Source organism: Alexandromys fortis, unplaced genomic scaffold, assembly GCF_014885135.2.
Source record: "Alexandromys fortis isolate MF-2015 unplaced genomic scaffold, M_Fortis_MF-2015_v1.1 scaffold_20, whole genome shotgun sequence".
NCBI lineage: Eukaryota > Metazoa > Chordata > Mammalia > Rodentia > Cricetidae > Alexandromys > Alexandromys fortis.
Window position 1 is genome coordinate 4,014,139 of NW_026067903.1, and position 20,202 is coordinate 4,034,340.

The window sequence follows — 20,202 nt, forward strand, 5'->3', positions numbered from 1 at the left end:
GACTTTGCATACACGTCCTTTCTCCCAGCCCCACATGACCTTCAGTCCGCTTCCTATTACTGTAGCTTCATTTGTACTTTCAAGACATTTAACGTAAATTGGATTATTTGTATGTGTGTGTGTGTGTGTGTGTGTGTGTGTGTGAGAGAGAGAGAGAGAGAGAGAGAGAGAGAGAGAGAGAGAGAGAGAGAGAGAGAGAGAGAGAGAGAGAGAGAGAGAGAGAGAGAGAGAGAGAGGGCGAGAGCGAGAGCGCTTTATTGTCTGGATTCTTGTGTTACTGGAGAGCGCAGGGGCAGGATCTCTTTTGCAGGGTTTTATTCTCTTGGGGATGATTGAAGGGTTTGGAAACTTCAGGAGCCCAGGGTTGTCTAGGCAACGGAACCTTGGGAAACAGGCAGGTTCGGAGATGCTGGAGGACACTAGGACATTCGCATGAGCACGCGCAGTGACTTGGCGGCGGCGGCGAGGTGCGCGTGCACAGGCGCGGGCCGCCAGCCGGGAGCAGTAAAAGGTTCAGTCGAGAAGCTGTGGGGGGGTCGCCAAGCTCCCACGGTCACTTGGCTGACGTGAGCCACTGGGGCGCGCACGGCGCCTCGCACGAGCTGGGGCTGAGCCGCGTGCGCTCTGCGGTCCCTGCGTGGTCACCGCGGCTCGGAGCACCCGGTCCGCTGACGCGCGTGTCTGACAGCAAAGGCGAAGGCCGTGCTCTCGTCGCCGGACATCCCCTCTTCGCGCGATGAGCCCCGAGCCCGCACCCCAGCCTCCGGAGCCCCAGGGCGTGCGCTGCAGCCTCGAGGAGCAGGAGCTCTCGGCAGAGAGCCTGATGGAGGAAGCCGAGGCCTCCCTCATCAAAGAGTACCAGGCGGCGGCCGAGCTCCTCCGCTCGATGCTGGCCCGAATGGCGCAGCCGGACCGTGCCCTGTGCGTGCACCTTGGGGAAACGCTGTCTCGCGCCGGCCTCTTCCCCGAAGCCATCGGCGCCTTCCGCGGGGCCGCCCTGCTCGGCCCCCTGAAGCCCTCGGAGCTGGATGAGCTGGCGATAGGCCTGGCGCGCTCCCTAGACCTGCACAAGAAGTGGCTGCCGGAGGTGGCAAGGTCCGGCTGTGCGGCTGGCTCTTCGGGCCCGGTGGAGCCCCGCGACCTGCTGGGCTGTCCGCGCTGCGGGCGGCTGCTCTACAAGCCCGTGACGCTGGCCAGTGGGCTCACGGTGTGCAAGCGCTGCGTGAAGCTGGTTCCCGGGCGGCCACAGGCCCGGCGCGTGAACGTGATGCTGAGCGGGCTGCTGGAGCGATGCTTCCCCGAGTATTGTCGGCTGCGCCGGATGGCGTGCCAGGCGCGGGGGATTCAACGCCAGCAGCAGCCCGAGGCCGCGCTGCTCATGTGCCAGCAGGCCCTGAACATGGGTGAGTCAGCCTCGAGGGTGACCACGGGCTGGGCGGTGGCCGGTGGCGTTTTAATTTCAAAGGTAGTGAGGTGCACAAGGCTAACCAGCCTCACCCTGCAGGATGAGGTCACATGCCAGGTGCATCGTTCTTGTGACTTTGCCAAGACTGGTGTATGATGTAAAGCAATGTTAGTCAAAGAGCTGTAGTGTTGGTCATAGAACTTTTAGAATTTCTGGTAGGTATGTTAAATAAATAGGGCGACGAAAAGCAAGTGATATCTATTTTAACAGTGCTTTCCACTCTATATCCAAAATATCCTTTATATATCTTCAGTATTTAAAAAATCAATATTTACTTTATCTTTTGTCCATGTGGTTTTGAATTTACTGCACTCCCCAATTCAGACATGATTTTTTTTTCTTTTGAAATACTTCACCCGTGTTTAGATGTTGGGGAAGATGAGAACGGTCCTATGCACATCTCCTGGAAATCTGGTAGCGTCCATGTGTTCAGTAGGACTGGTTGCTAATAGTTTCAAAGAGGTACATATACATGGGCCCCAAATCTCCCGGGATTGGGGAGATGGCTCACTGGTTAAGAGCACTAGCTGCTCGACCCCAGGGTCTGAGTCGCCGCCGCCGTTGCCGCTGCTGCCACCATCCGCGAGGCAGGCAAGAGGGGGGAAGAGTGCAGCGCGGCGGCCCCGGGGCCGAGGAGGGACCCAGATATGGAGCTGCGGGAAGAAGCTTGGTCTCCGGGGCCGCTGGATTCTGAGGATCAGCAGATGGCCAGTCATGAGAACCCAGGAGCACTGTGGCTGCTTTACAGGCACTCCTCACATCAGGAGTGGCCCCCAAACTCATGTTCTGGAAGTTGTAATGAATGAGTGAAGTACTAGGAAGGGGAATCTAGTCAGGTGGATTATTGGGTGGATCAAAACGCCCCTGTGGGGTACGTGGTGCCTAGGTTTGTTGGGTAAGACCCATCCTGGCCTACGGCACCCTCATCCCTCTCCTTGGTGACACCAGCGTGATGACAAGAAAGCTCATGATTCGGCACAGTGAACACTGCCGCTTGTGGCAGATGCGTTGGCTCCCTCCATTTTAATAAATCAGTGCTTACAACAACAACAACAACAACAAAAAAAAGAGCACTAGCTGCTCTCCAAGGGGACCTACCTAGGTTTGGGTCCCTTCATTCACATTGGGGAATTACAACCTGCTCCAGTCCAAGGGAATCTTGGCGCCCCCATCTGACTGCCTTGGAAACTGAGCAGGCTCAAAATGCACATGCGTAGGCAAAGCATTCATACACATACAATAAAAACTAAAAAAAAAAAAAAAAAGTAGGAAACAGTCTCCGTTGACAATGTTCACTGTATTTCACAACTTAAGAGCCCATGTTTCTTGGTTAAGTGATTATTTAATACTCTCAATTGTTATTAAAATCTTTAATAAGAATATTTCCTAGCAAGGGAAAATTAATATTAATACGAAATCATTCCTGTAATAATCCAACTTCCACTTCTAATGGGAAAATAATAAGTAAGATTTGATTATGTTACAAAAAAAAACTAAAGCAGAAAGCAACATTTTTTTTTTTTGAGTGAGAGAGAATGGGTCACTATATCCTAATACCTTCACAGAATACCACAGGAAAGAAAGCCAGCCAGCTGCAGTTTCAGACTATACATACGTGCTGAACCCACAAACACAACGCCAAGTGAAAGCGGCTAGACTTGCAGGGCCTGGCAGAACAGATCTGTCTGTAATCCCAGTTACTGGGGGACTTGAGGCAAGAGAATAGCTAGTTCAATATCTGCCTGGGCTGTAGTGTGAGTTCGAAGCCCTGTCTTATAATAAAAAGTGTGTGTGTGTGGGGGGGAAATATAGCTCTGTGTCTGAATGCCTACCGATCATGTGTTAGATTCAATATTTAGTACCACCCCCCCAAAAAAAGCTGAATAAAGAGAAGAAACAACAACCAAACACACAGGCACCTTTACTGTGTGATTCCAATTGTTAGAAGGGAAGCAGGCAAATCACTGCAGGGCGGTGTTTCTTAACCTGGGGATCATGACCCTTCTGGGTGTCACCTAAGACCATCAGAAAACACAGAAATTTATGTTAAGATTCAAAACAGCAAGATTACAGTTACAAAGTAGCAAGGAAAATAATCTTACAGTTGGGGGGGGGATCACCACAGCATGAGGAAGTGTATTTTAAAAAAGGTACCAGCATTAGGAAGGTTGGAACCACTGCTGTGGGGTGTTAGAAGCAAGGGTTGTGGTGATTGAAAGGGACTGTTGATAGTGAGGAAGCACAGGAGGACCTGTGTGGGTAGTGACGCAGTATTTCGTGACTTTGGGGAGGAAGACATGTGTTAACTTTCTGGTAGTTTCGTACACTCTGTGTCTTAAGCCCTTTATGTACGTTATACATTTTAGACCTCAACCTACGACTGTAAAGCTTTGACTAGTTCAGTCATTTCATGTCACAACTTGTATTAAATATGTCCCATATTCGCTTTCTCTTCAGAGTAGAAGATTAAACTCGGGTTTCCTAGTTTCAAAGTGTATGAATGAAAAAGGAGATTGAGGCTCAGTGGTAGCATGAGTGCTTCTCGTTCGTGAAGCCGAGAGTTCGATTCCCAGCACTGCACAAGACACACACACACACACACAGAGGCACACAGGCACACACAGACACATACACACATGCGGGCTGTTACATTTCATGGTAATGTTAGCTCAAATTAGAGGTTTGGGTTCAGTAAATAAGGTCATAAATGTTTGGAATTAGAATGTTTGTGTTTGTAGTAGTCATTAGCACCGTGTCCCAATACTTCTTTCTTGATTCCTTTCAAAGACAAGAATGTTCTGATTCCCCAAGTAGAGGCTTTGTAAGCAATCTTTGGCAATAACTTGTGAATGAAATTAAATACATACATATGTTAAAGAGAACAGATATGTGTAGGAGGAGAGAGCCACTTGTTGGTTCCTGGCCGCTTATCCCTGAAATAATTACACAGAAACTGTATTAATTAAAATACTGCTTGGCCCATTAGCTCTAATTTCTTATTGGCTAATTCTTACATCTTAATTTAACCCATTTCTAGTAATCTGTATATCGCCAACCAGGATCTGTCTCTGGTGGGGCTACCTGGCTTCTGTCTGACTTAGCCCTTACCCTGCCTACCTCTATTCTTTTGCCCTATCAGGCCAAGCCAGTTTTCTTTATTAATTAACCAGTCATATCCACAGCATACAAAGGGGAATCCCACATCACCTCCCCCTTTCGGTTTAAATAAAAAAGGAAGATTTTAACTTTAACATAGTAAAAGTACAAAAAAAACAGTTATCAAGTAAGAATTACAGTTATATATATTTTATCTTTTATCATAACTAAATTCTTCAACTCCATCAAAGACTCCAGAAGGCTATAATATTACCTAGGTAAACAGGAAGTGCATTGTAAGCAACTTTCAAAACTCTAAAATTGACAGAGATTTCTGGCTACCTGGACAGTCACCCAAAGTTCTTCTGAACCATAGGGGCATCAATATTTAGCCTACAGGCCCATAGTATCCAGGAGACTTTTCCATGAAGCAGGAAATTTCAAAGACAGTTCTGCTTGTATTGGCAGTTTGTCAGTCATTTTCTTTTGTGGCCTGTAGAATATCTGGCAGACTCTTTCATGAAGCAGGAACCCTGAAAGGTGGTGGTCTCACCTTTAGGCAAGTTTAGCAGTCATTTTTCTGTGGATCCTGCATGTGCAGTTCATCAGGAAGTCCAGGCAAGAGCAGTTTCTTTCCCAAATGGCTAACCAACTCCACAAGGAGCCTCTTTGATGCCCATCTTCCTCTTGAAGTAATTAGAGCTGCCAGGAGCAGATGTGTCTCATTGTCATGAAAAGTCCTAAATTCTTAAAACATTTTAAATGCCATATTATGTAGTCTTTGAAAGGTTTGAAGAATGCCTATCCATCTGAAATATATCTCTATAAATCTAGAAAATCTAACTAACATGACTACAAGCTTGACTATTATAGATGAGCTGTGGGCAACACCAAAGGACATTTTTGGTTTTGGCATTGTGCCACGTGGACTCCTAAGGGAAAGAAAGGCTTCACTGGTTAAAAAAAAAAATACCCATGTAAAAGCATGGGACCAAGGAAGGAATAAAGAACAGAAATGTAACCCTACAGATGAAAGTGGCATCTCAATAAAATGATGTTTTGTGGCATTTATAATTTATATAAAAGCAAATCTGGGAGGTAGCACAAAGCCAGGATGAGCGATAAACATTGTGTGGTGAATGTGTGTCTTGGGTGTGATAAAAATACTGGAAGTAATACTGACAGCGTTTTATGTTGCATTCGATTGAGCAACCAGCAAAAGGATTAAAAGGTGAAATGTAAACGCTCTAGTGAGATAGCAGATATTTGACCCATTCAAAATATAGAGGACCCGAGGTGGCTCAGCAGGTAAAAGACATTAGGATCTGCTGAGTTCTATTCCCAGAAACCACCTGAACATAAAAGGAGAGGACTAACCACAAAGTCAGTGGCCTCCACAGCAAGGCAGCCCCTCCCCACCCCCAGTCTAAACACACAATAAAATTTTAGAAGTGAAAAACAAAGTAACAGAGAACAAATGAGACATTCAGAAAAGTAACGATTTGCTTCAGTGTTAAGTGATCTGAATATCCCTCTAGAATGGTGACAGGCTGGACTAAATGAAGAATGACTGTGTGGTGGTGGTGGTGGTGGTGGTGGTGGTGGTGGTGGTGGTGGTGGTGGTGGTGGTGGTGGTGGTGGTGGTGGTGGTGGAGGAGGAGGAGGAGGAGGAGGAGGAGGAGGAGAAGGAGGAGGAGGCGGCGGCTCTGATGTGACAAAATTAGCATCCAATAAATTAAAGGCAAAGTGCATTAAGAGGGATGGAGATATCTAGAATCTATGATCTGGTTAAACAGAAAACATAAAAAGCAGCGTTTCCGAGCATTCTGAATCTAACCAGTATGTAAGCACACACACCAAGAATACAAGGTGATAGAAATACACTTTTGTTTTAAAGAATTTAAACAAAACTTTTAGTAATTGATAAAACATGAATAGAAAAGTAGTTAAGAATACATGTTGGAAGAGATACAATGGTATTTTTATTTCATGGTGTTGGAACCTAAAGCCCACTTACCAAGGAGGGGTTGCCCCAAGAGATCACTCCCACACCGCAGTTGCTGCATAAAGCAAGAGGAATTTTATTTACTGCCCCAACAGGGCCCCTCAGCCTCGGGAGGAGAAGGACCCTGAGTGGCTGTTACAGGCTACTTTTAAAGGAAAAAAACCGCAGAAGCAAAGGGGGAGTCCAGGAGTCGCTTGTCAACTATTGTGACTAGCTCATTTAATGGTCAGCTAACTATAATTGAACAATGCCACGGCGGTTGCTGGGTTGGTTGGGCAAGGAGAAACACTTGCAGGTCATCTGCAGGTCGTTTTTCCCCAGTTCTAGGGCCTGGGTTTATTGAAGAAAAACTGCAAAGGGGATGGAGAATTCCAGGGGAAAGTACTCAAAGCTCCAGTGGATGCGAGGGTGATTATCAGGTTCCTGGCTCCAGGGCGAGGGGTAGTAAGGCTGAGATGCCCCAGAGTCTTTCAATAGATGTTACTACATGGAGTACCCGCAGAATATATCACCTGTTTGAATTCACAGGACCTGTTGCTGTGTAGGCTGATGCCTAGGTTAGACTATAAAATAAATGCATTAAATTAAAAGGTTGAAATCAAACAGAGGTGTTACTCGAACACTAAAGGAAAATTAAGCAACAGGTAAGTAGGCAGTCGCCAGATATTTGGAAACAAAGCAATGCATGTTTAACGTTAACATGTAACGTGTCTTAGTCTGTCTTCTGCAGCCATAACAAAATACCACAAGCTGGCCAATTTATAAAAGAAAGACACTGATTTCACATAGTTGTGAAGGCTGAGAAATCCAGTATCAGAGGTTCTTGCTCTGCAGTAGCAGAGGGCATTGTAAAACAAGACACAGCAGGGAGCACAGAGCTTGCTTAGATGTCCTTCCTAACTAACCTGCCCTTGTGTTAGCCTCTTTAGCCTGTCCATGCGAGCAAAGCCCTCTGGCCTGATCTCTTCATTTGGCCCCACCTCTTAATACTTATTTATTTATTTAATTATTAAAGATTTCTGTCTCTTCCCCACCGCCGCCTCCCATTTCCCTCCCCCTCCCCCAATCAAGTCCCCCTCCTTCGTCAGCCCAAAGAGCAATTAGGGTTCCCTGCCCTGTGGGAAGTCCAAGGACCACCCACCTCCATCCAGGTCTAGTAAGGTTCTTTGATCCTACTGCACGTGTTGGCTTTGTGGGAGCCTAGGCAGTTTGAATGCTCTTAATACTTCTTAACAATAGAGCAGAATTTCTCTGTACACTTGGGGAGCTTTCAACCACACTGTTACCAACAGGTCAGATTAAAAAAAAATCACAATTAAAAACAAGGAAACATTTGTCCTGAATGGTAATGAGAACACTATACTGAGCCGGTGAGATGACTCGGTGGGTAGGATCACTTGTGCACAGACCTAGTTTGATCCTCCGTTCTTACAGGGTCTCAGGAGAAAGTTCCTGAGAGTTGTTATCTGACATCCACATGTGCACTGTGATACCCGCATTCACTAACTGATTAGTTAGAAAGCATGTATTGCAGTACGTTGGCTCCTAAACACAACTGCAGCGGTACCCAGCCGTGTTGGCATCAACTGCCAGTGGCCGTCAGAGTGGCGGTCACTCTTACCCAGGGGTCTGCCAAGTGGCAAAGCACAAAGGGAACATCTTCAGTCCTGGGTATGTCCTGGGTGATCACTGCAGGTTACACGAATAAATGTCCAAAATATACACGGAAGACATGGAGTCTCTTGGTGCGGGGCTCAAGAGTGCAGGACTTTCAAGACAAAACCCATAATTACATCAGTGTCCGCGAGGGAAGGGGGGGGTCAGAACAACATCTGCCCTTTTTTTGCAGGGCTTAATGGTATTTTCCAGACACTACATGGCAATTATTTCTAATTTTCACTTCCACGTCATTATTTTAGTTCTAGCCTGCACAGACACCAGCTATTCTGGTTACTATGTCTAGACCATGTTCGGGGTCACGGACAGTCTCACAGAAAACATTACCAATGCGGATGTGGCTATTGGGGTGGCAGGCGGAGGAATGCCACGAAATAAAGTCAGGGCGAGATGACATCACCGATTCACATGTATGCACGTGTCGTGCCACCAGACGCCAGAAGAGGGCACCAGATCCCCTGGAACTGGAGTTGCAGATGGTTGTGCACTACGTGTGGGTGCTGGCAATGGAACCCAGGTCCTCTGGAAGAGCAGCATTGCTCTCAGCTACTGAGCCATCTCCCCAGGCCTAGATGTAGTCTTTTGAAGTCAAGAATGGGAGCGGGAGGTGTGTGGGCCTGTGGATTAAATCCCTACTGGGGGAGAGGATGCGGATTTGCTTGTCAAAACCTTTGCAACAAGAGAGTGAAGGGAAATGGGGGCTGGAAATATGACAGACAGTAAAAGAAATCTAATTATCTGCACATGATACGGCTGTGTGGGAAACTCGAGAGAACCAGTTGGCAAACAGTCGGGATCCATGAGAAACTCATGTAGCGAGCGCAGGGTATGAAGTCCATGGATGACTTACTTGTCTTTGAAGCTCAGTTTGCAATTCCAGTCGCTTCTTTTGTTTAGATCTCTCAAAACCTCCAACGGGGAGATATCAAAATGCACGGAATTGTGCGGTTAAGGAACCTTTACCTAATCTTTCAGGTAGAAGTTATTAGTCTGCAGTTTTATTTCCCATATAATGGCACACTTTTAAAAGAGGCAGATTCTCTGAGAATTAAGAATAATTTTCTGCCACGCAGTGAAAAGTCTCCTTTAAATTTTTTTTCTTATAATTCACTGAATACAATGAATGTTAGCCATATGCACATGGAAGAATCAATAAAGCTGAGAATGATATTAGTTAAGTTGGAATGGGGAGATGGGGTGGATATGATTGTATTTCACCGTATACATGTATGAAATTCTCAAAAATAAAGAAAGCATATGTTTTTTTTTAAAAAAAAATAATCATACACTCGGAGCTGGAGAGATGACTCAGAAGTTAAGAGCACTGGCTGCTCTTGCAGAGGACCTGGGTTTAATTTCCAGAGTGCACAAGGCAGTGCACAACTGTCTGCAACTACAGTTGCAGAGGATTTGATGCCCTGTTGTGACCTCTGAGGGCACCAAGCATGCATGCGGTGCACAGACTTACATGTAGGCAAATCACCCATACACACACAATAAAACGTTTTTAAAGATCACACACTTGCTTATGAGCTCGGCCAGTGCCTCTCAGTCTGCATGTACATTTTCAAAGATGGAACATCTAAGATCTCATTATGGATCATAGCTAACAGATGGACATATTCACTTGATGGTGTGGATGGGAGAGCTTTGAGCCTTAAGGGAAACATTCTCCCTTTACCAAAACGTTTCATAATAGGCCTGTGTTACCAGAGACAAACAAGAGAGTGACAAGACTTTTCCTGGGGAGATGTAACACACACCAAAACACAGATACAGTCGAAGTTCAAATCGTAGAACCAATGAATTTTACTTAAAGGAGGGGTTACTTACAGTAGCAGAAATAACTCCAAAGACAGGTGGATCATGAAAGGCCATACTAGCTTGGGTGACATCTCATAAAAACCGGATATTTATACTATACTGTAAAACTTGAAGGCAGCTCCAGGTGGCTCTGTCTACACCTCTTCCTGGCAGCTTGGCTGGTTTCTGTTCCTTCCAGGCTTCTTGGCTGATTCCTATTTCTTGCTTGCAGCTTGGCTCATCTGAGAGTCATCGTAGCTTGTCTGAGAGTCCTCCTGGCAGCTTGACTCTCAGCAGTCTTTATTGTTTACTACTGAGAGGGAGGGGTTAGCGAGTCTTGCCAGTTTCAGGAACTTCCTGAAGCCATTTTGTGTTGTTTACTTTGTCTTAAAAATTAACAACAGGGGGCTGGAGAGATGGCTCAGGGGTTAAGAGCACTGACTGCTCTTCCAGAGGTTCTGAGTTCAATTCCCAGCACCCACATGGTGGCTCACAACCACCTGTAATGAGATCTGGCCCCCAGGCGTACATGCAGACAGAACACTGTATACATAATAAATAAATAAATCTTTAAAAAAAATTAACAACAGGGTGTTTCAATCACAGTTCAGTGAGAAACAATTGCTGTTATGTTTTGATTTGTTTCAGTTTAAAAAAAAAAAAAAACCAAAACCTTGTGAATGTCTTCCTGTGGCTCCTGTTCCCCATTGCCCCACCCTTTCCCTGCCATGTGTCCATAACTGTTCTTTTGCAGCTTACCATGCCTTCAGCCCTGTCTTGCATGAGTTTTTTGCTGCACATTTGCTTGGTTATCTACATAAACTAATAGGAAGCCTGCTGACCTTTGCAAAGGCCCAGGTGAGACTTTTGGGGTCAAAGTCAGGGTTTCAAGGCAATCCACAGCGGTGTTCAGGAAGAGAGAAAGGAATATGTCTAAGTGCTCAGCATAGTTATCAACGGGAAAGGGCAGCTGCGAGGATCCCGAGAAGACGGGGGTGGAGTGAGCAGAGTCCAGAGGTGTGAAAACCAGCTGTGGAGGTATGTGCTGTGTGACATCCCACAGAGAGAACCACTCCTGGACTTCTCTGAGAGCTGTGTTTGACTGTAATGTCACAGGAAAGGTCATCGGTGTGTCTTCTGTGTGAGGAACATGGGGAGGAGAGTTGGGAAGGTTCCGAGGTGTATATAATACAGTTGCAGAGGTGAATCGGCATGTACATGATTAGGTAGGGGAAAAAGTCATGTTTTACTCTTCTGATCCAGATTCTTGCTGTGTGGCACGTGTGTATGCATGTGTTGCTGTGTGTGTGCATAGTGTCCGTGCGTGTGAATGTGGAGGCCAGAAGCTGGTGTCAGGTGTTTTTCTCAGTTGCACTCTATCTTAGTTTTGATCCGTGGCCTCTTACTGAACCTGGGGCTCCACTTTGGCTGGATTGGGTAGACTGGAGAGCCTCCTGCCTTTGCCTCTCCAGTGTTGTGATGCAGGCATGCTACACTGTACCATGTGACTTCGGTGCTGGGGTTCAGACTGAGGTCCCAGTGCTTGGGTGGCAAACGCTTGACTGACCGAGCCATCACCCCCTCCCTCTCTATTAGGTTTTAAAGCATGGATTTCTTAGTGTGCTTCCCTTGGAATGTATTTCATATGCCCCTTTTAAATACCCAATTTTACAGCATGCATTTCTGCAGTCCAAAAGAGCTGAATCTGTAAGTGTTTCACATTTTATAAAGGCTCTCTTTCTTTTTTTGAGTGTCTTCCAATTCTAATTTAAAAATTCAAAGTCTGAAATACCCCCCAAACTCAAAACTCAGATTTGAAAGCGTTTTGGATTCAGATTACTGGATTACAGGATTACTTGATTTGTTATTGGAGATTGTACTAGTGTGCTTGAAGGATTAATGTTATTTTCCCCTGATGCCTTTTGAAGACTAGTTAAACTTATTTCTGTTTTCCTGAAAGGAACTCTGTGAATTGTATTCATGTACTCAGTGAACTCAACATGTGATCACTGGGAATTGTTTTGTGTTTGTCTTTGTGCTAATTTCCCAATTTAATATGTTAATATCAGAAAGCAGTGTATCTTTAAAATGCAGTCACTTGTATCTCTCCCCTGTCTTTCAGCCCCCGATGACAGCTCACTCCTGCTGCTGCGAGCTGAGATATATCTAACCAAAAAGAACTATGAGCAAGCCATGCAGGATGCTGATACGATCTGTCAGAGGGAGCCTCTCCTGGCTAAGGTGATTTATGCTTCTTCATTGGCTTTGGAAAGGGTCCATTTGATTAAGGTTATGGTGTATGTACGTGTGTGGGTGTATGTGTGTGTCTATGTGTGAGGGTGTGTGTACGTGCATGTGCGTGTATGTGTGTGTGTGTGTGTGAGTGGGCATATGTGTGGGGGGTGCACATAGCTGTGTATGAGAGTATATGTGTGCATGTGAGTGGAGGAGTGTGCATACAAGGTGTATGCATGTGTGTGTTTGTGCCATTGCACTCACCTATGTAAGTACATGTAGAAGCCAGAGGTTAACATAGCAGTGTCTTCCTCAATTGCTTCTCCGCCTTATATTTGGATTCAGGGGGTCTCTCAGTGAACCGCTGGGGTCCTCCTGTCTTCCCCTCCCAGCTGTTTTCACATGGCTGGTTGGGGTCAGAACTCAAGTCCCATGGCTTGAGCATATAGGAAACCTCAAATCCCACTCCCATGGTGACACACTTCCTCCAGCAAGGCCACACCCACTCCAACAAAGACACAGCTCCTAATAGTGCCTCTCCCTACGAGCTTATGGGGGCCAGTCACAGTCATACTACCACAGTCGGAAGCATTCATTTCAGATGCCTGGGATGAACAAGAAGCCATGCAGAATAACTCAAACCACAGCCAGTCTGCTGCTTAGGCCCAGAGTTGTTAGGGAAGTCTTGAAAGTGACAAGGAAACATAGCATATAGGGGAATAGCAAGATGGATGCTTAACATCTCATGAGACATCATGGCGGCCAGTCAGCATGGGAGCAGCAAATTCAAAGTAGGAAGAGATGTCAGCGCGCCTGCAAAGCAAGACCCGCAGTACAGCATCCACAAGAAATTCACTTTAAATGTGAAGATGTGAGCATGTTTAAATGACTATAAAAACGTATTATGAAAACATAAAGTATGCAGAAATTAAATGGCCATATTACTCTCCAAGACTATCAGTAGAAACTTAAGGAATACTTTAGAGACTTAGAAGGTGACGTCAGCTCACCCTAACTGGCACTTGTAGGACAATGTATTAGCTATGGCATACATATCTTTTTCAATATATGTTGGATCCAGTGTGCATTAGACAGCGTCAAGATTCAAAATATTGAAGTCTTCAAATGAATGTTCTCTCAATGCAACTTAATTCTTAAGCAGTCCTTTGGACAGAGAAGAAATCAAAAGAGAACTGTCAAATATTTAAAATTAATGATAAAAATATTATACATGTAATTTCTTAAATGTAGTTAAAGTCATTCTTAGAGGGAAATTTATATTATTATCATCTTCTATTAAAGATCAAAGGTCCCAAATCAGTGATCATTTAAAGTTAATGATAAAATACATTGTACATTTGATTTCTTAGATATAGTTAAAGTCATTCTTAGAAAGAAATTTATAGTATCATCATCTCCTATTAAAGGACAAAGATCCAAAATCTAGTTTCTATCCTAAGATGAAAGCTAGATCAAGAAGAGCAAATTCAAACCAAAAATGAGAGACTGGAAAGATGATTCAGTGGTTAAGAAGGCTTGCTGCTCTTCCAGACAACTTGAGTTTGGCCATGGTGAGTGGCTCACAACTGCCTTCACTTCTAGCTCAGGAGCATCCACCATCTTCCTCTGGCCTCAGCAGAAACCCGCGTACAGGTGACATATACACTCAGAGATTCACACACAGACACAGAAATAAAAATAAATCTTAAATAAAAGCGAGGTGAACAAAAGATCAATGGCCAACAAATGGGACCAGAAGATACACATTACAAAAGCAAGAATTTGGTGAGTAGGTCTTCACCAAACATTTGAAACTCCTGATCTTCAAAGGATATTGGTGCAGAGATGAAAATTAAACACAAATTAGGAACAGAGAAGACTGCGTGATAAGGGGAAGTTGTACTCAGCATATATGAAGTGAGCTTCCCAATTCAGTAAGAATCCACACAACTGGTTAAATGGTTAAGGAATTTGAACAGTATTTTACTAAAAAAGACATGAAAATATCAAAGAAACATATAAAAAGTACACTGCCTCTTGAATCCCAACACCTTCTTCTGACCTCTAAGGTCACCTATACCTGTGGCACACACACACACACACATGAACACATTTAAGCAAATGATGATTGCTGGTATATAGAAATTATAACTGTTTTGCTGTCATAATTTATAGTATATTTTGAATTCAGATTAATTCATGTGTATACCTGGCTTTGATCTTTTGTTCAAGATAGCTTTAAGAGTAATGATAAATATATTATAAATCTAATTTCTTGGCTATTCAACAGTTTTTGTAAATTATATGGATTTCGTAAATATCATAAACAATAAAATTGGGTTGATAGATTCCATTTCTTTCTTAGCATGTCCTCTAGAACTTCTTTGGGCACGAACCTCAGTTACAGTGATCGATGCATTCTGATTGTAGGTGTATTTATTAAACAGTGACTCTTGTCTTAAGAACTGTTTCCATTCACCTAATCTGAAGATGTAGCAAACCATTCTAACACATTTTCCAGGGTTTGTTGTCTCCAGATGTGGATAATCTTGCTGTGTTTGTCTTTGGGCAAATCCAGGGGCACCTTATAAAAGCTCAGATTCTTTCTGGATTGGGAAGAAGTAAAGAAGGGCTGATGGAATTTATCTACTCCATTGCTTTAAATCCTGGATGTAAGTCAGCAAGGAAAGAAACACAGAAGGTATGTGTTCTCGTGAATGACTTCCTCCTGCAGGTGTACGTGTGTGGCTTTGTGTCATGCCGGGAGCCCTTGCCTGTAAGAGCAACACATGTAATTTCAGATGCCCACAGTAGTGTGGTTAGCGGCACCGTAGTCATACGCGCCACGTTGGATGACCACTAATTAGATATGCAGCAGAATGTCTGCTGAGGTGATGCACACCTGCCTCAGGTGTGACGAGAGGCTGACACGTGAGGCCAGGTTGCAGCACATGGCTGTGGAGGCAGAGTGTTGATCCTAGGGCGAGTTCTGCCCCGCACACTGACCTGGGCGTGGTCCAGAAGGTACTGAGTCACACTTACTTTAGGAATCGATCCTAGCCAAATGCCTAGACAGTACTCACCTGGTCTTTGTGTGGCATTTCCAGGGACTGGGAGTTTCTGGTTTGCTTTTGTCAGTGTTCCCTGTTTGAACGTGGTTTAACTCACGCGGCTACCGCCTGCCTACACTATGATCTCTGCTGATGAGCACATTCTGCTTTGTGCTACAGTGGAACACGAGTCAGTTTTTCCTCCCACGGTTGTGTGAACCCGCCTTAGGGACTTAAAGGCAGCTTGCTTTCTTTGAAGCATGTTTTTCACGCAGAGAAGGGTCTCTGGGTTCCCTCCTCTGGGCACATTCCCATATTTTACCATTGGTAAGATGGGTGGAAAGGGGCTAGAATCTACAGTTCTTAACACATTATGTACAGTTTCAAAATGTTAGTATTTTAAGAGATTAGTGGCTGGAATACGGTGGTTGTTCTTTGCCATTTTTTTACAGACCTGTTTGGCTTGTGTTGACTCTGAACCTCTAAAATATGTTAGAGACCCACACACACTACCCAGTGGATTTTTTTACAACGTGTTTTCTCTTCTTGGAAAATTTACAGATAATATGTGAGATGTTGTTTTCAGCTTCAGAAAGTGAGCATCAGAATTTGACAGCTTCTACCCAAAGTGGACCAGAGGCCCACTGTGATGGCCAGATGAATCCCCAGTGTGCTGTGGAAGAAGGCGGGAACGTGAATATGGGCAGCCCTGAGGTGTGAATTGCATGTGTCTGCCACTGGGTGACTTTACTGTTTGGCAGTTCCTGGGGCATCATGGATCCTATGACGAGATGTAAACACTCGTCAAAGCTTTTAAATGAAGCGGGCAGAACTAACGGAACAGCACAGATGGGAGCCCCGGAGCCCCTCCGAACACCTTCACGTGTTTGGGAACATCTCCAAAATATCAGGAGACCTCATATTTATTTTGTCTTGGGGAAAAAAAGAAAGCAGAGACAGATCTGGACATGTGATATATAATGTATACATTGATGTATAGGCTGTAGGTTTGCAGATTGGTCTTCTTGAAAAGAAATTATCCTGTGTTCTACCACGAGAAGTGTAAAGCACATCTGATTACCTGATTGACAAAGCCAGTCAGGCTGGAGAGTGCGGGCACTCTCTTTTCCTCAGAAGTTGATATTGTGAGTGTAGAGAGTAGGGATAACCGTTGGGCGTCATCTTCTGTTGCTCCCACTTACGTTCTGAGACAGGACCTCTCGCTGACCCTGGAGCATGCTGTTTCGCTGGCCTGGCTGTCTCCCCTCACTGACATGACAGACATACCCAGCTTTTGCAAATAGATGCAAACCCAAGGCTCCAAACCCAAGGCTCATGCTTGTACAATAAGTACTTTCCCCACGGCCCCTTTCCAGAGAGTTTTAAGAAGGCTTATTGCATGTCGGCTTCTTTGGTTTTGTTTCCCTTGTATCCTATGGCTCTTCAATATCCAGGATTCTCTTTTTTTCTCAATAGAATCCATCTGAGAAGTCTGATGCAGTTAAGAAGGAAATCAATTCTTCGGTTATGTATTTTATTATGGGCCGAAACCGTGAAGAGGACAAAAAGGCTTTGGAAAGCGTCTTTCCAGCAGCACCGAGCAGCACTTTAAAGAGACAGCTCCCAAGTGACACAGAAGATGAGTGTGATGGGAACACCCCCGAGAAAGTTCCCAAGAAAGGTCAGCTAAGTGTTGCTTGCCATGATATTCTGAAATCAAAAGGGTAGAATATTAGTTAGTACTCTGATGAATTTGTAAAAGATCTTAACGCAGTAAAATCCATACAGAAATGAGTATACCAGCTTTTTTTCTAGAGCGAATTTTGCTGGGGCTTTATAGTGAGGAAGAGAACAAACACTTGGATGGTTTTCCCTTAATTCACACCACCTTGGTCCATTCTTGTAAGAATTTTTCTTCAGCAGCATTTGTTAACACTGATATTGAAACATTGTGTCCAGAAGAAATACGTTTGTCATAATAGGGTGTTTCTCAGAAGTTTGGCTGTTTGTTACAACAACATTTGAAAATTTTTCAGATGTGGATTCCTCACCTCAGGGGAAAGTGAACTCTCTGGAGGAGCCGGAGTTCACGATTGACCTGGCTGACTTTGAGTGTGCTCTGTGCATGAGGTGAGCTGGGTAGAATTCATATAGGTCTTTAAAAAAGTGAGTGTTTGTGAATTCTATAACCGCATGCAAGGGCTGCTGTTGAAGATGCACATATACACCTAGATACGCATGTGTGTGAGTGTGCAAGTGTGTATGAGTGTGTAAGTGTATGTGACTGTATAAGTGTGTGTAAGTGTGTGTGTATGAGTGTGTATGTGTGTGTTAATATGAGTTACTACTGCTATGATAAAAACACCATGACCAAAAACAGTTTTGGGGAGGAAAAGGTTTATTTGGCTTACACTTCAACATCCGTAGTCTGTCAATGAAGGAAGCCAGAACAGGAATTCAAACAGGGCAGGAACCTGGAGACAGGAGCTGGTACAGAGGCCGTGGAACGGTGCTGCTTACTGGCTTGCTCCCCATGACTTGCTCAGCCTGATTATTTTTAGAACCCAGGGTCACCACCCCAGGGGTGGCCTCACCCACAATCAACTGGTCCCTCCCACACCATTCACTAATTTAAAAAATGCTCTAATGGCTTGCCTATAGCCCAATCTTATAAAGACATTTTTCTCAATTAGGGTTTCCTCTTCTTAGATGACTGTAGCTGGTGTCAAAATAATTTAAAATTAGCCAGCAAAATATATATCAGTAATAATTGATTTATTTTCTAAAAGTTTAGTGAGGATGTACAAGAGGAGTGGATACAAAGGACTCCCACGGCTGGATGGAAACTGCATAGGGCATCCTTTTAAGCAGGTGGCTCTTTTGAACGTCTGTTCTGGATATATCCTGGTGGAAACCCATGATCTTCTTTCTAGGTTGCTCTTTGAACCTGTCACTACGCCCTGCGGACACACATTTTGCCTGAAATGCCTCGAGCGCTGCCTTGACCATGCTCCACACTGCCCACTGTGCAAAGACAAGCTTTCAGAAGTAAGCGGTTTGTGAAATCAAAAGGCTTCTCTGTGCTTTCATAAATATTTCATGCTTCTCTTCTACCGTCTACTTGTTAAAAATCAGACTTTTTTTTTAATCTAATATGGGTCATTTCCCACCTCTTTCATCAGCCAGAACATATAAGGAAACATTAGATGCAGAAGTAGCCAAATAAAGTAATTTTCAGGTATAAACCATTGAGTTAGATTGAAAAGAGCTATCAGGATATATATATATATATAGTCATACCAAACCGTTTGAAGTACTGTGATACACTCATGTGTCTGGGTTATCCCACTCGACTGTCCAGTCTCTTTTATGCTCTTCCCAGTCATCAGTCACTCCTGCCTTTAATCTGAAACCAAAGCCAGTAAAATGTAGTGTATAAATGGAAATTATCTATTGATATTTAACCCAAATCAAAACTCTGGAGTCCGTTTGTACTGAGCGTGCAGATAAGGCAGAGGAAATTAACAGCATTGCAGAGCTGTGTGCTGGCTCTGTTCTCACTGGTAACCTCTGTTTTAATTGTCTTCCAGAAAGAACATGCAGCTTCTAGACAGCATGCTTTCTCCTTCCTTTCTCACCCTCTAGCGCACACTGGAGCATACTCCTAGGCTAAATTAACTTTTCAGAAGTCCGACGTGGCAGGAGAGGATATTAAAACGAAATAAAATTGAACTTAGACAGCAATGAGGACACTAAGAGAGACTTACATAGATCTGATCTCCGTGGGAAGTAGAAAAAGACAAGATCCCCTGAGTTAATTGGGAGCGTGGGGACCTTAGGGGAGGGTTGAAGTGGGGAGGGGGGAGGCAGGGAGGAGAGCAGAGAAAAATGTAGAGCTCAATTAAAATCAATTTAAAAAAAAGCCACACACATAAAATAAAAAAGAAAGCAAGTATAACTTTTTCATTTGTTGCCAAAGCATGTTAAAATATGTCATCACCATTAAAACCTCTCTAAAACGTGTGCACATACTTGCCTTATGTTGCATGATGCACTTGCATTATTAAATTGCATTCACATTGCAGATTTCTAGACTTTTCAGGGGTCGCAGGATGGTTATCAGTGTTATACTGTGCCTTACGTTCTGAGTGCACGTGGCAGTTCACTTGGGAGCTCCTCCGTGGTCTTCCCCATGTTGTATCATCTCTTGCTGACAGGCACACCTCCCCTGTTCTCTGATGCACCCGTGTTTCCGGGATCCAGGGACCTGAGGACGGCTCCCTGTGTTCATGAGAACAAAAGCTGGCCTCTGTGACTGTTTGTAACACAAGCCTTTTGATTGCACTTTTCCCGCTGTCTCACGAGGGCTGGGTAAAGAAGAAAAACCCGTACATCATGTACGTGGATGAAAATGTCACAGTAATACCCATCGCTCGGTGTGCTGACCAAAAAAGTCATAATGGAACGAAAAATCCAGGAACATCCTGGACGTTCGCTAAATATAAGCCCCTTGAGGACAAAAACTTCAAGTGTCCAGTTTTTATTGTATTGCCAGGGAGCATTAGACACCCAAACAGCAAATTCCCGGCAACCCCTTTCTCACATGTACAGAACAAGAGCCAGCTCAGTGCTGATCATTGTCCTGTAGGAGTAATTGCCATTTGGTATCATTTAATGTACCTTTTATTACAGTTGTTGGCAACCAGAAACTTTCATGTGACCTTTCTGGTTGAAGAACTGATACTCCGGTACTTACCAGATGAGCTGTCTGATAGGAAGCGGATTCACGATGAAGAAATGCTGGAACTATCGGAGTAAGTGATTCTGTCACATGAAGTCGGTTTTTGGTGCAGAATACTGAGGACCATCTT

The 20,202-nt window shown here is 44.4% G+C and overlaps 1 protein-coding gene across 1 annotated transcript in view; it reads left to right on the top strand.

The window, feature by feature from the left end:
• Positions 1-382: 382 nt before the first annotated feature.
• Lonrf2 (LON peptidase N-terminal domain and ring finger 2) overlaps positions 383-20,202 on the top strand; it is a 31,764-nt gene continuing 11,944 nt past the window's right edge. The window contains exons 1-8 of the mRNA XM_050134777.1: positions 383-1,403; positions 12,169-12,287; positions 14,860-14,982; positions 15,893-16,045; positions 16,808-17,012; positions 17,368-17,461; positions 18,265-18,379; positions 20,024-20,145. Coding sequence (XP_049990734.1) covers positions 737-1,403; positions 12,169-12,287; positions 14,860-14,982; positions 15,893-16,045; positions 16,808-17,012; positions 17,368-17,461; positions 18,265-18,379; positions 20,024-20,145 — 1,598 coding nt within the window. The 5' untranslated portion in view covers positions 383-736. The remainder of the gene's footprint in view (positions 1,404-12,168; positions 12,288-14,859; positions 14,983-15,892; positions 16,046-16,807; positions 17,013-17,367; positions 17,462-18,264; positions 18,380-20,023; positions 20,146-20,202) is intronic.